The sequence below is a fragment of the Phyllobates terribilis genome, unplaced genomic scaffold, assembly GCF_046119375.1.
Source record: "Phyllobates terribilis strain yellow unplaced genomic scaffold, ASM4611937v1 Scaffold_3__8_contigs__length_932513732, whole genome shotgun sequence".
In the NCBI taxonomy this organism is placed as follows: Eukaryota; Metazoa; Chordata; class Amphibia; order Anura; family Dendrobatidae; genus Phyllobates; species Phyllobates terribilis.
Window position 1 is genome coordinate 454,260,237 of NW_027362763.1, and position 26,989 is coordinate 454,287,225.

Consider the following 26,989-nt stretch of genomic DNA (forward strand, 5'->3'; position numbering starts at 1 on the left):
GTTGCGAGCCACAACCAGACCTCTTTCCCCAAAGTAGCGACACCCAGAGCCCCCATTAATTTATCTCTGAACCCCCAAGACTAGTATATGCACATCCAGATCTGCTCCTCTGTGCAGGGATACTCACATAAGTCACCATCTAGTGACCTCCTCTTCGTAGCTGTTTGCTAGATATGGAGCTAATGCACCAAACCGGCAGACAACCGGTCTAATGCAGAGAGCAAGGCATCCTTGCGGGATGCCAAAACTTATAAACAAAGCCCCCTCTCTGTGCTAATCCTCATCTTATGCACAGACATTGTGAAAGTAGGCCCCTAGCTGGCAACATACAATTAAAGGCTTAAAATCTATGAACCTATCCTGTAAATTTAAATACATTCAACATTTTCCATAAATGAAGTTTATGCTTGAGATTGGCTCATATTATCAAACTTGAGTGAAATGTATTTTTTTAATAAAATATTACTAATAAACTAATCTAAAATATTTGATTAAATCATGTTTCTAACTGATGGATGATTTTGGGCCTCCAAAAGTAGATCCTCAGTCAATGTGGCTGGCCAATAGTCAGTGGGAGTAGTAAACTGCCTAAACATTCATCAAGAATGGCGATCTGCACACCAATCTTGATGAAGAGTCTCGCTGGACTAAGACGTGCCAAATCCTTTTAAAGGCTTCCGTGCGCCAGCATCAAGAATGGAAAGCAGTAGGTTTCTGGCATAATCTACTCTACTTATATTATGTTAATTTTTCAAAAAGATGGGCGTAAAGGGTAAAACTCCTAAGAAATACTTTCAGTCAAATTTCTGGAGTGCACTTTTTGATGAATTGGTGTGTGCCAATCAGAGCAGTTAGGTAACATGATGCCCAACAACAACCAGCATGAGTATTTTGAGGCAACACCAAATATGTAAAAACAACAGTAAAATATCATAAAAAAACCAATAATAACATACTGAATGCGATAAGCCCACCTTATTCTCAGGATAGGTGGTAGATAGCGAGACAGACAGACCTAGATTAGCTTTGTACTAACAGTTTACCCTTTTAGATTGGGTTTAAATGATGGAGAGAGTGTGGGTCAGCAGGAATTACAACAGGTCTCCTGAGACCTCATAAAAGCGGTATTACAAAGAAGAAGACTACACTACCCTACTAATTTGGTTTGACGTCTGTGTATGAGCAGATTTCTTGCACACACAAAGCAATTCCAGGGTGCTTCTTAAACTGTGCTAGGCAATCTCCTGTCCATGTATGATATTCTATTCTCTGCTCCTAATCAATGGTTTGCAAATGAATTCAGTAGCGGAAATTTGACAGAGAAAAGGCTATTGCAGATGTTTAGTCGGTGAACGTGCAGTCCTATACTGTCATTTTCAAGCTCAAGGACATTTTAGTCAAGCAAGTGAATGAAGAAAGCAAAAGCACAGGGCTGAATCATTACACACTGTATATTTTTCAGAACCTTATTTTATTCATAGAATAAAAAAAAATTAAACAGCAATGTTTTAGGTTTAATAATTATTAAATAGCGATATTTTAGGTTTAATAATTATTAAACAAATTACACAGAAATATTTTAGGATTAATAATTATTAAACAGCAATATTTTAGGTTTAATAATTATTACACCTAAAATATTGCTCTTTAATTAATTTTTTTATTCTCTTTTGTTTCATTTTTTTTTCAACATGGAGAAAACCATTGTGCATACTGTTTTATGAACCCGCAGATATAGACTACTTTATTTATTTACAGTCCCATTCCAACCCGTGAGGGCATCATACATTTTTATGGGACAAGTTTTTTGGAGATTTTGTAAAAAGGGGAAAAAGGCTACTTAGAAAACACAAAGAAGGAAAAAAATATTTTGTGTTTCCTAATATGTGAGCTGTGATACCAATATTAGCACAAGACAGCTGGTCAGTGTCCCATTTTATTTTTTACATACACTCCTGCCTAATATTCCATAAGGCCACGTGCACACGGTGAGTATTTGGTGAGGTTTTTACCTCCAGTATCTGTAAGCCAAAACCAGGAGTGGGTGATAAATACAGAAGTGGTGACGTGTTTCTATTATACTTTTCCTCTGATTTTTCCACTCCTGGTTTTGGCTTACAAATACTGAGGTCAAAAACTCACAAAATACACAACTTGGGCACTTGGCTTTAGGCTGTGTGCACACGTTGCAGATTTGGTGCATTTTTGCCATGCAGATTTGCTAGCAAAACTTGATGCCAACAGAGTGAATGAGAAACCAGAATTGTCGTGCACACGTTAAGTATTTTCGACTTGCAGATTTGGTGCAGAAAATAATCTGCAGTATGTCCGTTCTCTGTGCGTTTTGCAGGGCAAGAACGAGGCAAAAACGCAACTTTTTTGATGGGTTTTCCTGCCAAGAGATGCAGAAATGGTGCACAGATTTCTGCACACAAAATACTGAACGTGTGCACTTACCCTTAGGGTGCTTTCACACTGCGCTCTGTGTCCCCGTCGGGACATACGTCCTAAAATTCCCTGCAAAACAGAGCCTGGACGTATGCTCTGACAGGGCCATAGACAGCAATGGTGACGGCAGAGCGAACGTGCGCTCTGTTGTGCACTTTTTTGGGGAGTGTGCGCCCACGTCTGAGTTTCCGCCTCCTGTGGGTGTACACTCCCAAAAAATGTGCACGGCAGAGCTCACATTCACTCTGCCATCACCATTGCTGTCTATGGCCCTGTCAGAGCATACGTCCAGACTCCGTTTTGCAGGGAATTTTAGGACGTATGTCCCGACGGGGACACAGAACGCAGTGTGAAAGCACCCTAAGGGTAAGTGCACACGTTCAGTATTTTGTGTGCAGAAATCTGTGCACCATTTCTGCATCTCTTCGCAGGAAAATGCATCAAAAAAGTTGCGTTTTTGCCTCGTTCTTGCCATGCAAAACGCACAGAGAACGGACATACTGCAGATTATTTTCTACACCAAATCTGCAAGTCAAAAATACTTAACGTGTGCACGACAATTCTGGTTTCTCATTCACTTTGCTGGCATCAAGTGAAAGCACCCTTATTCTTTCACGTACTGCCAACACTGGTCTGACCTATCAAGGCATGGACTCCAGAGATCCTCGGAAGATATCCAGTTGTGTCTGCCACCAAAGCGTTAGCAGCAGATTAAATCCATACGTAATAATGACATTTTACTATATATACCTACAGTATCTAACTGCTGCAGAAATGTGTATGTTATATATCATTCTGTGGGAGCAAGCACAATAGGCCCAGAGCAAGCACAATGGCTAATGACTTACATGAATTATTTGAAAGGTCCTATATTTTTGTGGGCAACCATAGTTAGGAAATACAATATTTTTGTGTAGAATAATAGAATTTAACAGTCATGGCATGCTACACCGTACTTGTATGATGAGCTGTTGTCCTATATAATTAGTGTATAGATTTTTAAACAGAGTAGCACGCCATCTGTCAAGACGGCACTTGCTACATCTGTTCTTCTTAGGCCCAGTTCACACTATGATGGGGCTAAGCAATAACATGAATGGAGTGAAAATAAACTCAGTATGTGTTTTTTTTTTCTACTTGTCTCCATCTGTTCAGATGGGCACAGGAATGTGGTCTACTACGTTTCTGTGCCCATCAGAAAAGACGGACATTTTAGAAAAAAAATACACAAACAGTTACTTTGAACTCAGTTTGAGTCGTTGCATTCTGTGGCCCCATTGGGGGTTGGTCTGAATCACGTTTTTTCCAGATGAAATCCCACAAACACAGTGCAGAAAAGCAGTGTAAACATAGCCTTAGTTTAAAGAGGTTGTCCACTACTAGGATAACCCCTTCTTTTAACTAAACATTTGGCCCAATAAAATAAAAAAAACTATACTCAACTACCGTGCTGCCGCCGTTTCAGTGGTGTCAGCACTTGCGGTCCCGGGCTGTGAAGCGGTGGAATGACACATGGTGCCCAGTGCCCAATCAGCGTTGGCATCACTGTGCCCGCCTCCTGTCAAATTGAACATGAAGAGGAAGTCAGAGATCAGCTGCAGCTCGTACTTCCACTTCATGTTTAGTTCATACAAAGGCAGGGACAGTGACGTCAGTGCTGATTGAGCGCCGGCATCACGTGACATTCCACTGCATCACAGCCGCGGGACCGCGAGTGCCGACATTGCTGGAATGGCGCCAGCATGGGAGGGGGGGAAGAAAAGTTTTTTTTATTTTATTTGGGCCAAGCAATTAGCTCAAGAAGAGGTTGTCCTAATAGTGGACAACCCCTTTAATACATAAGACACGATTTGGGATCTAGACCATAGACATAACTAGCAAGGAGCGCAAAATGATCGGAGGCCTCTATTTTCTCTGTCAAATAAAAGGGGTCATGAATAGTGGACTACACTAGTATCTTAGTATGTAATAGTAAAGTTTCTGAAAATGGGGCTGTGAAATAAATATTGCTAATTTGGGATATTATGTTGTCAATCCAGGAAAACCCCTTTAACTGCAATCACAACGGAATTTTATCTGCAGATAGTAATAATGTAATATAACCACACAAACCTCATCTAAGTCTTTTATGAAGACTGGTTTCTCTTCCAAACCAATAGGCATTGGTTCAGTGACCGGGATCTTAACTTCTTCATACATTTTGTTGTTTTCTCTTTGGATACCTTCCGGCAAAAGCAGCTAAAAATAGTAAATATATCATACCATTAGTCAAATAGATTTTTTACGCTTTGAGGTAGAAGAAAAGAATAAAAAAAAATGATACAGGAGCTGCAAACATACCTTTGCTCCACCAACAAACGCAGACGTTTTCATGGCTACAGCATACGAGTCATAAACATGCGGAAACACATATCTTTCACCATAGTCCCTTTCTCTACCCAGAATGGGCACAATCCGGGCATTCAAAAGAGCCTGTTCCCTGTAGAAAATAAAAAGAATAAAGTAATAAAGGAATTGTGATCAAGCCGAACTATTGCTGGGTCTGGAACAATGAATAAAAGATTACATGGAAAAAAAAGAAATCGGGACATATAACAAAAAAGAATAAAAGTGTACATGGAAGCACGGAAAATATGTGCTAGGAAAAAAGAACATTTTTCAGCACCTGCAAGCCACACAGGTGTCATCTATGCTACTATGGTCTGATAATAAACTGATTTTTCAGCACCGAGATACAATTTTGCTCAAAGGAGAATACATCTGAAAAGGTAGAAAAGACCAAACAAAATGCAATGTGTGCCTGCAAAACCTATTATGTGGCCATTTTTAGCTGCTTGACAAACTCCCGGATATTCAGAGATTCACAATGAGACATAAAGCTGGTGAATGATATTAAGGCAGAAGTGGATTTTTGCATAGTGCTCCCTAGAATGAAGTCTCTGGAGTGACCCTAACAAGATGAAGCGCAGGGAAGAGGTGGAAGTTTATGCAGCAGTCTGGTGTCAGTGTCACAGTCAATTTAGCAATTCACCTGCTTTAAGACAAGGAGGTCAGCAAGCGAGTATGAAAACGCTCTCCCAATACCAATTGCAGCAAATTATAGGCATAATTTGTAGGCATTGGCAACTCAATAACCGCAGGAGACGTTCTTATTTACAGTGCTGTTGTCCCCACTCTCTGCCACATAACAATGTAGAGATCACACGTTTTATGGGCTCAATATTTAAAAAGCCAACAAGGCTAGGGTTTTTTTTTTTCCCTTCACTGCAGCAATGCAACGCCTTATTTGCTTTCCCTTTTTTCCCTATATTTCAAGATGACAACATAGAAAATAGCAACCATTAATCTCCAGAGGAAAAACAGATAGTTTCAATGCATTTAGTACAGACTTCATAAATCTTAAACTAGTGGTGTGTACAGAGCACCTAAGGAAGATAGCTTACCTCCTTAATCTGCATTTCTAAACCGCGTGAAAGCGACCAAGCAGATTCTAATTAAGCAGATCACTGCTTCCTTATCCTAGAAAATTAGGTTTTCATAGAGAAAAAAAAAATATTCTATACTTGTGCTAAGACGTGACCTGAAGTTGAAATCGTATAATCTCCAAAAGCTGAACTTAAAGAAAATAAATGATTAGGATACATTAAAGTACCAATTACAGCTGAAACATTTTTCAGCTTTTGGCATTTATTACCTTTGCATCCGCAGTTCCTTCGGATCAAAGCCTATTAGTCCTTCACCAGAAATCTCTCCTTCTTCGCCTACTCGTTTCTCTCGCCTGGCGTGCCGCTTTTCTTCTCGACGATACTGCTTCATGAGCTGCTTTTCCTGTTCAGACTGGACAGTGACTTGACAGCCATAGTTGGGTTTGCCCCCATCAGTCGCATTTTTTTTGCAATATTCTAAAAAAAATACACACACACAGTAAACTATGGAAGATAATAAAAAACAGTACAGACTAGGTAAAAAAAATATGGCCGACACGGAGCTTTATGAAAGGCGAACCTGCCTAGTTATACATTCATACATCTATAGAGACCTCTCATTTCTAAGGACCTTACAGGGAGTCTGTCACCCTGAAAATTCAAATTAAAACATTTACATATTCATATAGAGGACTTAGCTCTTATAAAAGTCATACTTTTAGTGTAGATTTTTATATTGCGTTTTATATAAAAACTGTTTTATAAGATATGTAAATTAGAGGGCTTTGGGGTACTCTTGGCATGGCCAAGGGCACAGTGCACCATTCCGCCACCTAAATTACAATCCTCCACAACTACCCTTATGTTGATTGACCGCACTCACTTTAGAGTGCTGCCTTAACTGAGTTCTCAGTCCTGTGCACACCGACACTGCAGGAGCCGTGAACACAAAAAGTATCACTGTGTGCAGGTGCGATACTGGGTGATGAATGAGGCCCAATTGTCTATCTATTAATTAATAAGAACATTTTGAATGCAGTCGTAAGTGGATCTCGGTCCGATCACGGACCACAATGCATGACATCCTGACCCAAGCCTGACAACCTCATAGAAATATATGAAGCTGTCATGCTCCAGTCGGGAAGCAATGGCCAGTCCATGCGTGATCGGACTGAGATCCACAGACATCTGCATGAGCACTAAGAGTGGCAATTGCAGGGAAAAGAAGGCCCTGAAATAATAAAAAAAAAGCAATAAAGTTTTGGTGTCAGTTTTGCTTTTTGAGTCACATTTCAGGTAATCTTTAGCTATAACCTTCAGTAAATGAATAATATACGGCACTCCGGTAGAAGGTGATGAGGTGCCAGAGTAGTAGAAAAACTCGACACTCAATCAGATGATTTGCAAAAGATTGTGAATTTTATTTACAAACAGGAAAAGACCGGGAAAACAGCTGACAACGTTTCGGTCAATAATGGACCTTCATCACTAGATTTCTGTAAAATTGCATAATACTCTCAGGGGTATTACTGGAGGTGATGTGGACTGCATTCATTAAGGAGATACCCGTTACCTGTGCTGAGGAGTGGAGACCTAGACACTGTTAGGAGAAGCGAAACGTCGTCGGCTGTTTTCACGGACTATTCCTGTTTGTAAATATAATCTACATTCTTTGCAAAGCATCCAACTCAGTGCCGAGTTTTTCTACTACTACTACTTTAGATAGAACCTGTCAGCTCTCCAAACATATTTAATAGTTGTATTTCAAAGAAAAAAATTATATGATCGTATAAATATACAGTACAGACCAAAAGTTTGGGCACACCTTCTCATTTAGAGATTTTTCTGTATTTTCATGACTATGAAAATTGTACATTCACACTGAAGGCATCAAAACTATGAATTAACACATGTGGAATTATATACTTAACAAAAAAGTGTGAAACAACTGAAAATATGTCTTATATTCTAGGTTCTTCAAAGTAGCCACCTTTCGCTTTGATGACTGCTTTGCACGCTCTTGGCATTCTCTTGATGAGCTTCAAGAGGTAGTCACCGGAAATGGTCTTCCAACAATCTTGAAGGAGTTCCCAGAGATGCTTAGCACTTTTTGGCCCTTTTGCCTTCACTCTGCGGTCCAGCTCATCCCAAACCATCTCGATTGGGTTCAGGTCTTGTGACTGTGGAGGCCAGGTCATCTGGCGTAGCACCCCATCACTCTCCTTCTTGGTCAAATAGCCCTTTCACAGCCTGGAGGTGTGTTTGGGGTCATTGTCCTGTTGAAAAATAAATGATGGTCCAACTAAACGCAAACCGGATGGAATAGCATTCCGCTGCAAGATGCTGTGGTAGCCATGCTGGTTCAGTATGCCTTCAATTTTGAATAAATCCACAACAGTGTCACAAGCAAAGCACCCCCACACCACCACACCTCCTCCTCCATGCTTCACGGTAGGAACCAGGCATGTAGAGTCCATCCGTTCACCTTTTCTGTGTCGCACAAAGACACAGTGGTTGGAACCAAAGATCTCAAATTTGGACTCATCAGACCAAAGCACAGATTTCCACTGGTCTAATGTCCATTGCTTGTGTTCTTTAGCCCAAACAAGTCTCTTCTGCTTGTTGCCTGTCCTTAGCAGTGGTTTCCTAGCAGCTATTTTACCATGAAGGCCTGCTGCACAAAGTCTCCTCTTAACAGTTGTTGTAGAGATGTGTCTGCTGCTAGAAATCTGTGTGGCATTGACCTGGTCTCTAATCTGAGCTGCTGTTAACCTGCGGTTTCTGAGGCTGGTGACTCGAATAAACTTATCCTCAGAAGCAGAGGTGACTCTGGTCTTCCTTTCCTGGGGCGGTCCTCATGTGAGCCAGTTTCTTTGTAGCGCTTGATGGTTTTTGCAACTGCACTTGGGGACACTTTCAAAGTTTTCCCAATTTTTCGGACTGACTGATCTTCATTTCTTAAAGTAATGATGGCCACTCGTTTTTCTTTACTAAGCTGCTTTTTTCTTGCCATAATACAAATTCTAACAGTCAATTCAGTAGGACTATCAGCTGTGTATGCACCTAACTTCTGCACAACACAACTGATGGTCCCAACCCCATTTATAAGGCAAGAAATCCCACTTATTAAACCTGACTGGGCACACCTGTGAAGTGAAAACCATTTCCGGTGACTACCTCTTGAAGCTCATCAAGAGAATGGCAAGAGTGTGGAAAGCAGTCATCAAAGCAAAAGGTGGCTACTTTGAAGAACCTAGAATATAAGACATATTTTCAGTTGTTTCACACTTTTTTGTTAAGTATATAATTCCACATGTGTTAATTCATAGTTTTGATGCCTTCGGTGTGAATGTACAATTTTCATAATCATGAAAATACAGAAAAATCTTTAAATGAGAAGGTGTGTCCAAACTTTTGGTCTGTACTGTATATTTATAAATATAATCTAAAATAAACAATTTAGGGACATTTTTTCTAAAAATTTTTGTGCTATTACCCTTCTAGCATTCACTTTGGAAATGTATTTAAAATGTACATTTCCAAATAATTATTAATCATATGTGCATAAAACACGATTGGTCATATATTTGTACTATGTTAAAGGGAAAGCGATAAATGAAGCTACCGTATATAGCAGAAAGATGAAAATAACAACTGGTAATCCACTCACTCATGAATGCATGGAGAAAAACGACACGGGAAGATCACTGAAAATAACCTTTGTTTGGGCGGAGGGCAATGAGAACGAAGAGGCAGCTAGAAGGTGCAACATTAGAGAGTGGTGTACAGGAGAGTGGATAAAAGAGCCAAGCACAGCCTTGGACAACAGCTTTTTACGAAGAATAAAACCAAGAGCGGCACAATAAGGAAAGATACTATATAGTTCACGGACAAGCAGAAGTCAAGGAGTTGAGTCAAAGGAGAACTAATATGAGAGCAAGAGGATAAAAGCGTTCTTCCCATTTGCGGGTCAGCGTGGCATAACCTTCTCCGGCTCTGGCATCAATTACAATAAATTGTAGAATTTCTTTTTGATAATTACAGACTGTACAGGGCTTGCCTTGGAAATACATTTAGAAGCAATACAAACAATTCACCTTTCTTTAGCAATGTGTATAAAGGGCTAGAGATGTGAAAGAAACATGACAAGAACTCGAGAGGCCAAGAAGAAAATAAAATAAGATAGATTGAAAGGCTGAGGAAAGGTGAGTCAGAAGAATGGCAGAAGGAAGAAGAGAATGTACGATCAAATTAGTGCAAAGGAGGTAGTGAATCTCCGCCTGAAGGGTAAAACTGAAAGACGACAGCTTTATTAAGACAAAGGATAACTGACGGCAATAGGTAGAAAGGCATCCTAATGGGAAATCAAGAGGACATGATATACTGTAGCCCTGATAGCTTCAGATTGATTGTTGACACGAGTTGGCAGAAGGAAACAGGTTTCCTTAACTGGAATCCAAATGCAAAGCAGCCTTCATCCATTACACTGCGGCGATTACAGGAAGGCATACAAAGCACATCTGATTGATCATCCAGCCACACTAAAACTAAGTTAACTTCATGCAGCCTTTAGGAATAGTTCTCTGCCGAATAGAAACATCGTACGGTGCCCAACCGTAACATCAAGCTACGGTGAGCGGATTCTTCTGCACAGCAATTCTTCACTTACACACTAGATGGACAAAACTCATTGGACACCTATACATTACACCTACAGGAGCTTTTTTGACATCCCATTTTAGAGCCACATGTATTATAAAGGGTTATTCCCCATTTTGCAGCTAAAACAGCTTCTACTGTTCTGGGAAAGTTTTCTACAAGATTTTGGACGGTGTTTAAATTATTTCCAATTCATCCAGAAGATTATTTGTGAAGTTAGATAGAAGGAAGGAATATTTAAAATAACTTACTGCCATTTTATCTACTATATGGCAGTATAGACAGTAATTAAAGATGACATATCCACACTGTATCCCAGTAAAAACTTGTTTTCCACATAATACCACTGCACTGCAGGAGGCAGCAGCCCCCATGATAAAGGCGAGAGCTGCACACGTGCAATATACTATGTACTGCCATCACACACAACTACCAATTCAAGGAGGGGTGGTGGTCTAGTATTATAAATGTACACGGATATGTCATGTATAGGGCACCAGTCACATAGATGTCGTGCACAGCGTCTGGCTTTTAGTGATGCCCATACTATTAGATCTTTAGCTGTGATTTGCATTTGATTTTAGAGAAGGGACTCACAAGACAATCAGCACAATTGACGAGGGATGTAAGCTTGCAAATTCTGGTCAAAATATCGACCAATGCTTCATACATATTATACATCATTTTTTTTATTTCATTACACATTTTTTCCATTTCTAGGCAGGATGTAGCCAGGCTGGATGTGCTGGCAGGAGTGCTGGGCAGTCCGCCTGATCTAATAGTATGGGCATTACAAATAGGCTGTAAGGCAAACACTGGGCACTGCATGCAGTAGCGTAGCTACGTAGGGGGAATTAGAGTGGAGCGCTCGACTCTGCGGTAGAGCACTAGAAAGTTTTGTAGGCCGCAGTTCTCATTAGGCCTACAACCAACAGAACAGCAAGTCCTGGCAGAGCAACGTGATGACTTCATTGCGGTGAGATACTGATGTCCTATACATGCCCTGGTGGAACTATGGCATCACTGTGTCTGTCTGCCCGCACCTTCCCGCTATCTGCAACTGGACTCTCCAGGGTTAGGTGAGTGAGTATATGATGTGTATTTTAATATTGTGAGGGTGCTACTAAGGGGGCCATCACACAGCATGGGGGCTGGTAACTTGACCATCATACCGAGTGGGGGCTACAAACAGCATGGGAGCTGCTAAGTGGTCCAACATACAGTGTTTTGGTTACTAGGGGGGCTATCATACAGAGTGAGGTCTACTAAATGGGCCATCATACAGAGTGGGGGCTACTGTGAGCGCAATTATGTAGTCTGAGGGCTACTGTGTGGGGGCTATCATATAGTCATATAGTGTAGAGGCCATCAAACAGCTCAAGGAGCAATCATACAGTGTGGGTTACTTAGGGTGGCCATTATACAGTGAGTGGGCTACTAATGGTGACATCAAACTGTGTGGATGTATCATACTGTGTGGGGGCTACTGTGAAGGTAATCATACAGTGGGGAGGGTACTGTGGAGGCCTTCAAACAGAGTGAGGCCATAATACAGTGTAGATGCGAACAAAAGGGCCATCATACAGTGTGGGGGCTACTGTGAGCGCAATAATTTAGTGTGAGGGCTATTGTGGGAGCCATCATACAGTGTGGGGGCTATCATATAGTGTAGGGGCCATCATATGTTGGGGGCAACTGTGGGGGCCATCATACAGTTTGGGGGTATTGTTGGGGCTATCATACAGTGTGGGGGCTTCTGTGAACGGTAATTATACATTGTAAGGACTATTGTTAGGCCATCAAACAATGTGGGGACTACAGTGAAAGACATCATACAGTGAGGGGGCTACTGAGAAGGTCATCATATAGTGTGTGGACATTATATGTTGTATAGGGTGCAGCTGTGGGGACATCATACTGTGTATATGGGAGCTGTATAGGGGGAGACTTGGGACATTATTACTGTGCATGGGGGAGGGGGACTCAATGGACACTATTACTGTACAAGGAGGGGACTCAGGAGACATTACTATACAGGGGGTGATTCAGGGGACATTATTAAATGATAAGCGAGCACTTATTGTGATAGAGACACACACAGGATGGGAAAAGTTAACCATCAGAAAAACATCAGCTGTAAATCAATATCTATAACTGCAATCTAATCTCTTATATGTTCTACAGGACTGCTATCTAGCACCATATGGTCGCCATATGGCGGTAATATTGGTGTTGGTCTTTATATACAGGGGCATCTCACTAAATTAGAATATCATCAAAAAGTTAATTTATTTCAGTTCTTCAATACAAAAAGTGAAACTCATATATTATATACAGTCATTACAAACAGGGATCTATTTCAAGTGTTTATGTCTGTTAATGTTGATGATTATGGCTTACAACCAATGAAAACACAAAAGTCATTATCTCAGTAAATTAGAATACTTCATAACAACAGCTTGAAAAATGTTTTTAAAATCCGAAATGTTGGCCTACTGAAATGTATGTTCAGTAAATGCACTCAATACTTGGTCGCGGCTCCTTTTGCATCAATTACTGCATCAATGCGGCGTGACATGGAGGCGATCAGCCTGTGGCACTGCTGAGGTGTTATGGAAGCCCAGGTTGCTTTGATAGCAGCCTTCAGCTTGTCTGCATTGTTGGGTCTGGTGTCTCTCATCTTCCTCTTGACAATACCCCATAGACTCTCTATGGGGTTAAGGTCAGGCGAGTTTGCTGGCCAATCAAGCACAGTGATAATGTTGTTTGTAAACCAGGTATTGGTACTTCTGGCAGTGTGGACAGGGGCCAAGTCCTGCTGGAGAATGAAATTTCCATCTCCAAAAAGCTTGTCGGCAGAGGGAAGCATGAAGTGCTCTAAAATTTCCTGGTAGACGGCTGCGCTGACTTTGGTCTTGATAAAACACAGTGGACCTACACCAGCAGATGACATGGCTCCCCAAACCATCACTGATTGTGGAAACTTCACACTAGACCTCCAGCAGCTTGGACTGTGGCCTCTCCACTCTTCCTCCAGACTCTGGGACCTTGATTTCCAAATGAAAATTGGAACTCTGGGACCTTGTAGAATGTGTCAATGACTGCCTTCTAGACATCTGTCAAGTCTTCCCCATGATTGTGGAGCCTACTGAAACAGATTAAGGGACCTTTTTAAACGCTTAGGAAGCCTTTGCAGGTGTTTTTTGTTAATTATTTTCATTTATTGAGATAATGACTTTTGGGTTATCATTGGCTGTAAGCCATAATCATCAACATTAACAGAAATAAACAGATCACTCTGTTTGTAATGACTCTATATAATACACTGCTCAAAAAAATTAAGTTAACACTCAAATAACACATCCTAGATCTGAATGAATGAAATGTTCTCATTGAATACTTTCTTCTGTACAAAGTTGAATGTGCTGACAACAAAATCACACAAAAATCATTAATGGAAATCAAGTTTATTAACCAATGGAGGCCTGGATTTGGAGTCACCCCCAAAATGAAAGTGGAAAAACACACTACAGGCTGATCCAACTTTGATGTAATGTCCTTAAAACAAGTCAAAATGAGGCTCAGTATTGTGTGTGGCCTCCACGTGCCTGTATGACCTCCCTACAACGCCTGGGCATGCTCCTGATGAGGCTGCGGATGGTCTCCTGTGGGATCTCCTCCCAGACCTGGACTAAAGCATCCGCCAACTCCTGGACAGTCTGTGGTGCAACGTGACGTTGGTGGATGGAGCGAGACATGATGTCCCAGATGTGCTCAATCAGATTCAGGTCTGGGGAACGGACGGGTCAGTCCATAGCTTCAATGCCTTCATCTTGCAGGAACTGCTGACACACTCCAGCCACATGAGGTCTGGCACTGTCCTGCATTAGGAGGAACCCAGGGCCAACCGCACCAGCATATGATCTCAACAGGGGTCTGAGGATCTCATCTCGGTACCTAATGGCAGTCAGACTACCTCTGGCGAGCACATGGAGGGCTGTGCGGCCCTCCAAAGAAATGCCACCCCACACCATTACTGACCCACTGCCAAACCGGTGATGCTGTAGGATGTTGCAGGCAGCAGATCACTCTCCACGGAGTCTCCAGACTCTGTCACGTCTGTCACATGTGCTCAATGTGAATCTGCTTTCATCTGTGAAGAGCACAGGGCGCCAGTGGCGACTTTGCCAATCCTGGTGTTCTGTGGCAAATGCAAAGCGTCCTGCACGGTGTTGGGCTGTGAGCACAACCCCCATCTGCGGACGTCGGGCCCTCATCCCACCCTCATGGAGTCGGTTTGTAACAGTTTGTGCAGACACATGCACATTTGTGGCCTGCTAGAGGTCACTTTGCAGGGCTCTGGCAGTGCTTCTCCTGTTCTTCCTGCTGGCGGAGGTAGCGGTCCTGCTGCTGGGTTGTTGCCCTCCTACGGCCCCCTCCACGTCTCCTGGTGTACTGGCCTGTCTCCTGGTAGCGCCTCCAACCTCTGGACACTACACTGACAGATACAGCTCGCATTGATGTGCCATCCTGGATGAGCTGCACTACCTGAGCAACTTCTGCGGGTTGTAGAGCTCGTCTCATGCTACCACGAGTGTGAAAGCACAACCAACATTCAAAAGTGACCAAAACATCAGCCAGAAAGCATTGGTACTGAGATGTGGTCTGTGGTCCCCACCTGCAGAACCACTCCTTTATTGAGTGTGTCTTGATAATTGCCAATAATTTCCATCTATTGTCTATTCCATTTGCACAACAGCATGTGAAATTGATTGTCAATCAGTGTTGCTTCATAAGTGGACAGTTTGATTTCACAGAAGTTTGATTTACTTGGAGTTATAGTCTGTTGTTTAAGTGTTCCCTTTATGTTTTTGAGCAGTGTATATGAGTTTCACTTTTTGTATTGAAGAACTGAAATAAATTAACTTTTTGATGATATCCTAATTTAGTGAGATGCACCTGTAGATTTGTATTTTCAGTAACATCATGGTCATCTACTGAGATTCCCCTAAACCTAGTATTGGGTCTCATTCACATGTCAGTATTTTAGCATCAGTGTTTGTATGCCAAACCGAGGAGTGGAACTTACAGAGAAAAACTATAATTGAAATATTGACACCTGTTCTGTGTTTTGGAGACACTCCTGGGTTTGGCATACAAATACTGATGGGTGAACTAGGCCTTAGGGTGCACAGATGTTTTGTCCCCCTCTAAACTGAACCCCTAGCTATGCCTATGAATACCATATCTGTGTGACCTGTGCCCTATACAAGCCTCATCCGTGTGCATTAATAATACTAGGCAGCCACCCCCTCCCTAGATTGCAGATGTGTGAGTGGTACTTTCATTAGTATTTTGCCCCTGTGCTGCCTCCACATTTATCATGAGGGTCTGCTGCATCTTGCAGTGCATGGTTTTGTGAGCTGGTGTTAGTTAGTATGGTTTTCTTTGTGTGCAGTTTTTTATGTCCTTTTGCTGCGTTTTGCTTTTAATACAACAATTCTAGAATAGCTTTTTTAAAAAACTCTGCAATTGTGTCACTCCTGTTATTCCTAAAATTATAAATAAACTGAATGTTACCAGTTGATAAGAGTGATCCGGCAGTCACACATATATTTCAGTTTCATATATTTCCAGGAGAAACAACAGAGGAAAAGCACAGTACAGAGTGATGACAGATCCTCACAAAAAAACAAATGGAAATAAGGCTGTGTGCCCACGTAGCGTTTTTCAAGCGTTTATGCTGCGGAATTTCCGCAGCATAAATGCTTGTGAAACGCTAGGTAATCCGCACCCCATGGTCCTCAAGGGGATTCCGCATGTTCTATGCACATGCTGCGGATTTTTCCGCAGCGTTTATGCTGCGTACAAAAATCCGCAGCATGTCATTTAATTTTGCGGAAGCGCAGCGGAACTCCCGCCATTGACTTACATTGAGACGCACAGAAACCGCGACTGTACATTTTTACAAGCGGCTTCTATGCGTCTCTATGTGCGGATGGTACCCAGTTCTGGAGGAGAGGAGACTCTCATCCAGACCTAGGTACCATTGCACCTGTAAAAAAAGAATAAAATAACAAATAAAGTTATATTCACCTGTCCGGCGGCTTCTCTCTGAATGCCGGCATTGCTTGAGGACCTGCGGTGACGTCACAGTCATGTGACCGCAGGCCCTTCACCGCTCTGTCTCGCGATATGCCGGCAGCCGGGAACCAGCCAGGAAGCAGCGCTGCAGCCACGCCGGGGCATCGGGGGTGAGTATAGCTTGATTTGTTTTAATTTTTACGGTCACACTATATAAATCCATGCTGTTGCATGGATTTATACAGTGTGACCTAGTTGTCAAGCACTTTCCAAGTGATGCTATCGCCTGGAAAGCGCTTGTCAATCTGCATGCGGAAACGCATGTGGATCCGCATGTATTCCGCATGTATTCTGCAGGAAAAACGCATGTACAATCTGCATGCGTTTTTTCTGCCAGGGAGATGCAGAAATGCTGCAGAAATTTTCTGCTTCATTTCTGCATCGTGGGCACATAGCCTAAAGCACAGCAAACTGTTGTTTGTTTCTACATTTTTTAATGCATGTTAGAAAAAGCATCAGATTTTCTGCACCATTTCTGCATCCATTAAGTAATAGGTTATTTGCATTTTTTAGGGAAAACGCAGCGTAAAAAACTCACCAAATGCTCATCATGGGAACTTAGCCTTTATACCGATTTTGTAATTAAAAACGCATAAAAAACCACAATGAAAAACTGTAAAATATTACATCAAAATAGCATTTGTATATCTTCTCACCTTGAAAATTATATTGATTATCATTTTGCCAGTTAAGGGATTTAGCCACAATTTTTTGCCTCTGATGCAAGAGAACTTCTATCACCGTAAATCCTTCAGGCCCAAGTAGTTCGAAGAGCTGCAAAACAAAGTAATGTAGATTAATAAGTTGATCTGCATGCAAATCAAAGATAACAGTAGGTTAAAGAGCATCTGTTAAAACATCAAAAGGGACCAGGTTTTGCTCTTAATTTATTCCTGGTTTTCAAATGAGCATTCGGCATAAATTCGCCATGTGGTTCCATAGATATGAGCCTTTTTATGGTCTTTACTATGAAGAAGTGGCTCACAGGATTCAATGGGGGCGAGGCTGCTCTGCATTATTACCATGTGAGCACCGCCCCCTGGTAAATACTAGAAAAATTAGTACTAAGTAAAAAGGACCATATCAAACACTTGGTAGAAGGTCTGCCATGTTCCCCAATGATAATCCGCATGTGCTGTGCACATGCTGCGGAAATTTCCGCTGTGGGTTATCATTGCGGAAAAATCCGCAGCACTACCAATTATTTTGCGGAATTGCGGCGTTTTCGCCACCATTGACTTGCATTGAATCGCATAATTTCTGTATCACTACATGTGAACACGCGGATATCATGCGGTTCAATGTGCGGATGATACCCGGGTTTGGAGAAGAGGAGACTCTCCTCCAGACCGGGTACCATAGTACCTTTAAAAAAAAGAAGAAGAAAATAAAAAATATACATTATACTCACCTTCTGATGGCCCCCGGTCTTCATAGCGATCCGTCCGGTGTCCGCGGCAGCTCGTGATGGTCTAAAAGGACCTTCTATGACGTCATTTAGCCATGTGACGGGTCAGGCGACTGCTGATGTTGGAGGTCGCGTGACCCGTCACATAACTAAATGACGTCATGGAAGGTCCTTTTAGACCACTGCGAGACACCGGGGACACCAAACGGATCGGATAAGAACTCCGGGTGCCATCAGAAGGTAAGTATAGATTTTTTTTTTTTTTTTACCATTCTTTTACGGTCACACTATATAAATCCATGCCGGTTGCATGGATTTATATAGTGTGACCAAGTTGACAAGCACTTTCCAAGTGATGCTAAAATCGCTTGGAAATCACTTGATAACCCGCATGCGGAAATACATGTGAAGAACGCTTCACTTCCGCATGTCCCTGGCAGGAAAAACACATGTACAATCCGCATGTACAATCCGCATGCGTTTTTTCTGCCAGGGAGATGCAGAAACGCTCAGGAAAAATCAAGAACATTACTGCATCGTGGGCACATAGCCTTAATTAGAGTAGAAGAAAAAAAAAAACAATACCACTAGCCCCGGATGTCTAAGACACACAAGCACTAAAACAGAATATACAGTATACATTTTGACACATATTAAAGGGAACCTGTCACGTGAAATAAAAACTGTTCACCTGCACATATTGGGTTAATCTGCAGGTTAATAGTGTTCTGAACCTAGCTAGCGCCCGCACTAAGAGCCCCGCTGCTAGGAGGAAATTAACTTTATTCCTCCCAGTAGCGTTCCGGATTCAGCATGGGGGTGGCGCGGACATGCTTTCAGTCACCACTCTGTGCATAGAGAGCAGTGGCTGTAACTGTGCCCGCGGCACTGACTGACAGCCAGGTCTAATGCTAAGCTGCTGTCAGTCAGTCCTGGAGGCGTGGTTACAGCCACTGCTCTCTATGCACAGAGTGGCGACTGAACCAGCGCCGGTGCCACACCCGTGACTGAAACTGTGAATTACATATAACTGCCCATAGGTGGCGCTCTTATAGGACTATTATCCTGATTAGTGATCTTCTATATGGCCTGAAGCAACCAAGGAAAAGCTTACATCGGGGCACCAATCTAGAAGAGAGCACACGCTTAATGCCGAACAGCAGATGCATCCGGTCTGACGGTGCTTAATCTGAGTAACAAGAGAAGGAAGATACGTATGTGTGGCTCCATCACTGCTCCCATCTAAAGTTCTAAAAAATGGATTCAGGTGTATCCAGCGACAGGTTCATTGACTTTAATGAAGCAAGCAGGCACGAATTTGCAGTTGACCATATTTTTATCCACACTTGAAAAGGTGGGTACTATACTCATTAAAGTCAATGGCCCCAGTGGCGGACACGCCTGAATCCCATTTTTCAGGACTTCAGCCAGAAGCCCTGACTGACATGTCCCATGTACATGAAAGTATACTATTGACTATTCACACCTCATATACAAATGCAGGACATACTTCCATCTTCTATAACTACGCCACCTACTATAGGTTGTTACTGAGGCCCCATAAGAAGAATATGATTAGTGAGAAAATCCTAATGCATTATAGCCCCACATTGATCCAGATTTCCTATTATTTATGTGCCCCTTCATTCCAAAGTAATTCCCAGTAATAAAGACACAAATGTTCCTTTTATCCGACAGGGCACATGCCACAGAATACTTTGTGGGCATTTGCATTTTCTCTCCTATCCTATGACAGAAATTCTGTAGTATAGGTCCAGTTATTTGCATTAGAAATCGCAGGTTAACAGCAGCTCAGATTAGAGACCTGGTCAATGCCACACAGAGTTCTAGCAGCAGACACATCTCTTCAACAACTGTTAAGAGGAGACTTTGTACAGCAGGCCTTCATGGTAAAATAGCTGCTAGGAAACCACTGCTAAGGACAGGCAACAAGCAGAAGAGACTTGTTTGGGCTAAAGAACACAAGCAATGGACATTAGACCAGTGGAAATCTGTGCTTTGGTCTGATGAGTCCAAATTTGAGATCTTTGGTTCCAACCACTGTGTCTTTGTGCGACGCAGAAAAGGTGAACGGATGGACTCTACATGCCTGGTTCCCACCGTGAAGCATGCAGGAGGAGGTGTGATGGTGTGGGGGTGCTTTGCTAGTGACACTGTTGGGGATTTATTCAAAATTGAAGGCATACTGAACCAGCATGGCTACCACAGCATCTTGCAGCGGCATGCTATTCCATCCAGTTTGCGATTAGTTGGACATCATTTATTTTTCAACAGGATAATGACCCCAAACACACCTCCAGGCTGTGTAAGGGCTATTTGACCAAGAAGGAGAGTGATGGGGTGCTACGCCAGATGACCTGGCCTACACAGTCACCAGACCTGAACCCAATCGAGATGGTTTGGAGTGAGCTGGACCGCAGAGTGAAGGCAAAAGGGCCAACAAGTGCTAAGCATCTCTGGGAACTCCTTCAAGATTGTTGGAAGACCATTTCCGGTGACTACCTCTTGAAGCTCATCAAGAGAATGCCAAGAGTGTGCAAAGCAGTCATCAAAGCAAAAGGTGGCTACTTTGAAGAACCTAGAATATAAGACATATTTTCAGTTGTTTCACACTTTTTTGTTAAGTATATAATTCCTCATGTGTTAATTCATAGTTTTGATGCCTTCAGTGTGAATGTACAATTTTCATAGTCCTGAAAATATAGAAAAATCTTTAAATGAGAAGGTGTGTCCAAACTTTTGGTCTTTACTGTACCTTAGTAGATATATGTGTTTGATTATAGGCAATTATTGCTGGGTTTAGTCGTGCTTTTGTAATAGGTTTTATTTTAAAAGGCTTTTAGTAGAAGTTCTATTAATTTTACTTGATACAGGTTACACATAAACTAGTAAACATAGTTATAACTTATATGTGTCTGAGTATATGTATTATTGCTTGGGATCGCTGGGGGGTTCCTGCCATTTGGCCCCTAGCAATGGGATAGGGAAAACCTTACAAACCCCTGGTGTCTGACAGCATCTTGGGAACAGAGCTCATTTATCTGAATGGAGCAGAGGTCAAGCAAATGCACGTCACTTCCATTAATTGTCTATAGGACTTCCATAGATAGCCACGTGCTATATTCAGCAGCCCTATAGACAATCCATGACACAGAGGCACAATGTTTGACCTCTGCTCCATTCTTAAAGGGCTCTACAGAGTCCCGAACTCAGGATTGCTGGAGGTCCCAGTGGTTGGATTTCCTTTAATCCGTAAGCTATAACCTACCAACAAGATAAGGAGTACCTTAAAGGGAACCTTGCAAGCTGATACATGCCAGGACAGCATGTTTCAGGCACTGGCTACATTATTTCAGCCATGCATGTTTAACTCGCTGCAGCATCTTATAGAAAAACATAGTTTGTCCACTGGGGACTGAGCTGCACGGGACACTGGTCAGACAGTCGAATCCTTGGCGGCTTCTCATCGCTCGCTACCCTGGAGTGAAGGTCTCTCTCCCAGTGTGCATGTATGGGGAGAGACCTGTCACTCCAGGGCAGAGGGAGGGGAGAAGGTGCCGAGGACCAGCTTGTCCAACTAGTCTCCGATGCGGCACAGTCCACAGCAGTTATTAAACCATGTCTTCCTTTGGAACATAGCAACGTTTCAGAGTTCTATATACATGGCTGAGATCATGCAGCCAATGTCTGATATATGTTGCCCGTGGATCAAGCAGAATGTATCAACTGTCAAGTTTCCTTTAAGACAAAGTGAAATACTTCTAATTTATAAACTTCACACAAAAGTACTTTAAGCACCGCAGAAGAAAAAAAGCCCCATTTATGGATACCAAGTAACTCAATTCAATTTCCATGCAGGGAATGTAAAAGACGACTGCTACATTCGGTCTTCAAATTTATTAAGCATCTTCATTTCAGAAAAACATAACAGTTCTTTCAAGTTCTTAAACATGATAAGCATATAATCTGCATTAATCTTCTAATTAATGCTAGAAATAGCCATCTCGCAAGATAGTCTTACCAATATTAGCTGTAATAAATATTCAAGAACATGCTCACCAAAACAAAAAATGAAGTAGAAAGTCATATATGATTGAAACCAAATTTTAAGACTCCCAGCTACATGATCATTGCTAGAATACAAAATATCATAAAAAATGTTCAGGGTTTGAACACCTATACTATATATCTTCTGTAGCAATTCCTGGTAGGCTTAGGTTAAATCTTAGCTCTACAGAGTCTGATTAGGTACACCTGGCTAGCTATGCATATAAAAAGGCTAGGAGTTCACCTTAGGCAGCCAGCTGGGGAGGATGAGCAGACTGGGTTTGTGTTGGAGCTAAAGAGAGAGAGGGGTCAGAATCCCTCTGAGAAGACACTGCACAGGTTGTGCGCACCAAACTGCAAGTATCAGTGGTGGCTATGGATGATAGTAGTTTTGTTTGACCGGATTGGGACTAGCTCACCGATGTCTGAAGTAGCCAGGGTCTGTTCTGTTTAGTTAGCGCCTGGACAAGGCTAGGGATTTATGCTTATGGTTTTGTTTGGTACTGTGCAACCTGTGAAATATAAATGTCACATTGTTTTGATACAAGAATCCAGTGCCTGTGGAAATGCTACCTAATGCCTACCTATACTGAATATACTGTATTTATTGCATATGGACTGTTGTGTTGCTTTTTATAGGAATCTGATTTTTGAAAATGATAACAAAAAAGCAATTCAAGGCCTTTAAAAAGGGTTTTCCCAAGAAATACAGTAATCACCCATCCATGCCTGATTGCTGAGGAAAACACTTAATCAAGAGAAGGGGGTTCCAATCCATTATTCCTCCTCACTCATTTGATTGAATAGAGTGACAGGGTCACCGATGACTGCTGCCACTCAAGTGTCTGTGAGACTGACGGAGGTAGCAGAATGCTTGGCAATATCCATCAGTTCTACAGTCATTAATGGAATTGAAATCTAACATGCCAGATACTTCTTTCCACCAAGATCTAATTGGAACAAGTTTGCATAAAGGGATAACCATCAATCACTAATAACACCACACACTGGACCTCTAAGCCAAGAATGAGAAAACATTTAAAGAAAAATCAAATTCTACAAAATATTTATCCTTAAAGGGGATCTGTCAGCAGGATTTCACACTCCAAACTATTTATATGTGCATGTAGTAGCTCTTTAAAAGACAAGTCCAGCAATAATACTTTTAAATTGCCAGTCTGTTCCTCCATTATTAAGACATCAGCATTTATTGCTATGCAAATGAGGCTGAAAAACTATTTGTAGATCTGAAGCCTCTGTAACTCCAGCTCTATTCCCCAGAACCACTTCTTCCAACATGACTGATGGCTCCTTTGCCTGACGTCACACAGCATAGAAGCAGTCAGTCAAACAGGAGGAGGAGGAATAGAGTTGGAGTGACAGAGGCTTCAGATATACCACATTCAATTGCACATCATTACAACTGCTGATTTCTCAGTAACAGACGAACAGACTGGCCATGTAAAAGTATTGCTGGACTTGTCTTTGAAAGAGCTACATGCATATACAGTGGGGAGAATAAGTATTTGATACACTGCCGATTTTGTAAGTTTTCCCACCTACAAAAAATGGAGAGGTCTGTAATTATTATTGTAGGTACACTTCAACTGTGAGAGAAAATCTAAAAAAAATCCACAAAATCACATTGCATGATTTTTCCATAATTAATTTGCATTTTATTGCATGAAAAAAGTATTTGATACAATAGAAAAACAGAATTTCATATTTGGTGCAGAACCCCTTGCTTGCAATTATTGAGGTCATGTTTCCTTTAGTTCTTGACCAAGTTTTCCCACACTGCAACAGGGATTTGGGCCCACTCCTCCATACACATCTTCTCCAGATCTTTCAGGTTTCAGGGCTGTCGCTGGGCAACATTAAGCTTCAGCTCCCTTCAAAGATTTTCTATTGTGTTCAGGTCTGGAGACTGGCTAGGCCACTCCAGAACCTTGAAATGCTTCTTAGAGAGTCACTCCTTAGTTGCCCTGGCTGTGTGTTTTGGGTCATTGTCATGCTTGAAGACCCAGCCACGACCCATCTTCAATGCTCTTACTGCATGAAGGAGGTTGTTGGCCAAAATCTCGCAATACATTACTTCATCCATCCTCCCTTCAATACAATGCGGTCGTCCTGTCCCTTTTGCAGAAAAGCACCCCCCAAAGTCTGATCTTTTCCCCACCATGCTTCACGGTTGGGACGGTGTTTTGGGGGTTGTACTCATTCTTCTTCTTCCTCCAAACACGATGAGTGGAGTTGATACCAAAAAGTTCAATTTTTATCTCATCTGACCACATGACCTTCTCCCATACCTCCTCTGGATCATCCAGATGGTCATTGGCAAACTTCAAACAGGTCTGGATATGTGCTAGTGTGAGCAGGAGGACCTTGCATGCCCTGCAGAATTTTAATCCATGATGGCGTAGTGTGTTACTAATGGTAATGTTTGAGACTGTGGTCCCAGCTCTCTTCAGGTAATTGATCAGGTCCTCCCATGTAGTTCTGGGCTGATTGCTGATCTTTCTCAGAACCATCCTTAACCCACGAGGCGAGATCTTGCATGGAACCCCAGACCGAGGAAGATTGACAGCCATCTTGTGTTTCTTCCATTTTCTAATAATTCTGCCAATAGTTGTTGCCTTCTCAACAAGCCACTTGCCCATTGTCCTGTAGCCCATGCCAGCCTTGTGCAGGTCTACAATTTTGTCCCTGGTCTCCTTAGAAAGTTCTTTGGACTTGGCGAAGGTGGAGAGGTTGGAGTGTGATTGATTGTGTGTGTGGACAGGTGTCTTTTATACAGATAACGAGTTCAAACAGGTGCAATTAATACAGGTAATGAGTGCAGAGTAGGAGGGCTTCTTAAAGAAAAACTAACAGGTCTAAGATCAAATACTACTTTCATGCAATAAAATGCAAATTATGTAACAATCATAGAATGTGATTTTCTGTTTTTTTATTTTTAGATTCTGTCTCTCCCAGGTGAAGTGTACCTATGATAAAATTACAGATATAAATCACTGCACTCCCTATGAGTGTGCACGAGTAGGGGCCGAACCCTGGTATATCAGATCAAAGAGCCTCGGCACTCAATCGTCCTTTTGCAAGAGAAAATTTATTGACTTTGTGAAATAAATCTGTACACAGAAATAACACCAAAACGTTTCGGTCTTAGCGACCTTCTTCAGTTGACGGGTAATTCTGCGAGAGATGTGAGCAACAAGTGGGTCCCAATAGGGCTGCCTGCTGAGAAGCGCGTGGGGTCATGGACATCACAAAGCGGTCTCCACCGCTAGTTGGAGTTATGATAAAATTACAGACCTCTCCACTCTTTGTAGGTGGGAAAACTTGCAAAATTAGTAGTGTATCAAATATTTTCCCCACTGTATCAATAGTTTGGGGGGGATGAAATCCTGCTGACAAATTCCCTTTTTAGGAGTTGTCCTCACTTGGGGACTTTTTTTACTTAAATGATTGTATTTGAGGCTAAAAATACATTTTGAAATTGGATTTCATTAAAAATGTTGCACTGCTTGGTTTTCACAGGCTCTTAATTTCCCTGAACATTCAACTTTGATGTGACCTGTGTTCATAAATAAGCTGAAAGGAGCTCAAAAAAAGACAAAAAGAGCTTCAAACAGTCAAAGCAAGCTGACTGATGTATTCTCAGTTACCTCATTCTGCAGCCGGCCACAGACAATGTGACACAGTGGTTTACAGGAGGCAAATGGTGTAAAATTTGTAAAGAAACCTAATTGCAAAAATATTTTTTTTTAGCCCTACATACATGAATTTAAATAGAAACCTATACATCAATCAGCTTCTCATGCTTCATAACAGGTTGCTGGAGGATCTGACTGTATGTTCAATTTGGCAGGTTCCCTTTAATTGGAAAACTTTGGAGGAAACTTGTAATATGTACTAAAATGAATGTTTCACCAAGATAAAAAAACTATTTTGATCTAACACCATAGAAAGCAGTCTGGGCTTGCTACAATATACCAAGGTTTTGTCTCTTCAGCATCACTGCATTTACAATATTTGTCCAGTTTACAATATATATGACCAAACATTCAGATATACCAATTAACCTTTGAGAAGAGAGATGCTAATGATCAAAAAGCACAGGAAATTATTGAAAGCGAGAGATGCTGGTCAGGAGTGCTCATTTGCGAGAACGTCCTCCATTCTACCTACATTTATGTTAAACAGGTAAATTACTTGTCAGCTCTACTCTGAGACCTCCAATATAGCCAATTATGAAACAAATATGCCCAATAATGGGGAGAACACACAGTACCCGCAGCACAACGCTCAATCAGATGTGTTATTTGCTGTTTTCATGGATGCATTGAACCTAAAAGCTTTCTAATTATGAATCTCTTATCTGATGGACAATTGAGATAGATGGATACTGTTCGGCTTGGTTACTACTTCCTTTAAAAGGATGACAAGTAACTAAAAATATTTACTGAATGAAAACGGACGTAATTGAAATGGACAAATGAGCAAATGCTGAACAAGGCACAGCACAAACCCATTAAAAATAAAAGTAGACACACAAATAAATGCGAAAGGGCGATTTCTCTATAGCTGAAAAGTCAAATTAAAGGGAATGTGTCACCTCCCTGGGCAATATCAGACCTCTACTATGGGAATACAGGTGATAGAAAAGTAAATCTATACTTACCTGTATGGCCCATAGCAGAGGTCTGATTGCAGAGAAATCTGGTTTTATAAAGCCTGTTTTCCAGAGGCTTGGTGTCCGGGGGACACTAAGCAAACCCCTCCAATCTGCTTATTATTCCCCTAAATCGCCGCCTCTGTGCTAAATGACAACATC

The 26,989-nt window shown here is 41.8% G+C and overlaps 1 protein-coding gene across 2 annotated transcripts in view; it reads right to left on the reverse strand.

Moving 5' to 3' along the window:
• The window catches only part of ASCC3 (activating signal cointegrator 1 complex subunit 3), a 702,790-nt gene that overhangs the window by 600,725 nt on the left and 75,076 nt on the right, over window positions 1-26,989 (reverse strand). For both annotated transcript variants that reach the window (XM_073675761.1, XM_073675762.1), the window contains exons 5-8: window positions 17,333-17,450; window positions 6,143-6,350; window positions 4,789-4,927; window positions 4,561-4,686 (exon numbers count right to left, since the gene is read on the reverse strand). In XM_073675761.1, coding sequence (XP_073531862.1) covers window positions 4,561-4,686; window positions 4,789-4,927; window positions 6,143-6,350; window positions 17,333-17,450 — 591 coding nt within the window. The remainder of the gene's footprint in view (window positions 1-4,560; window positions 4,687-4,788; window positions 4,928-6,142; window positions 6,351-17,332; window positions 17,451-26,989) is intronic.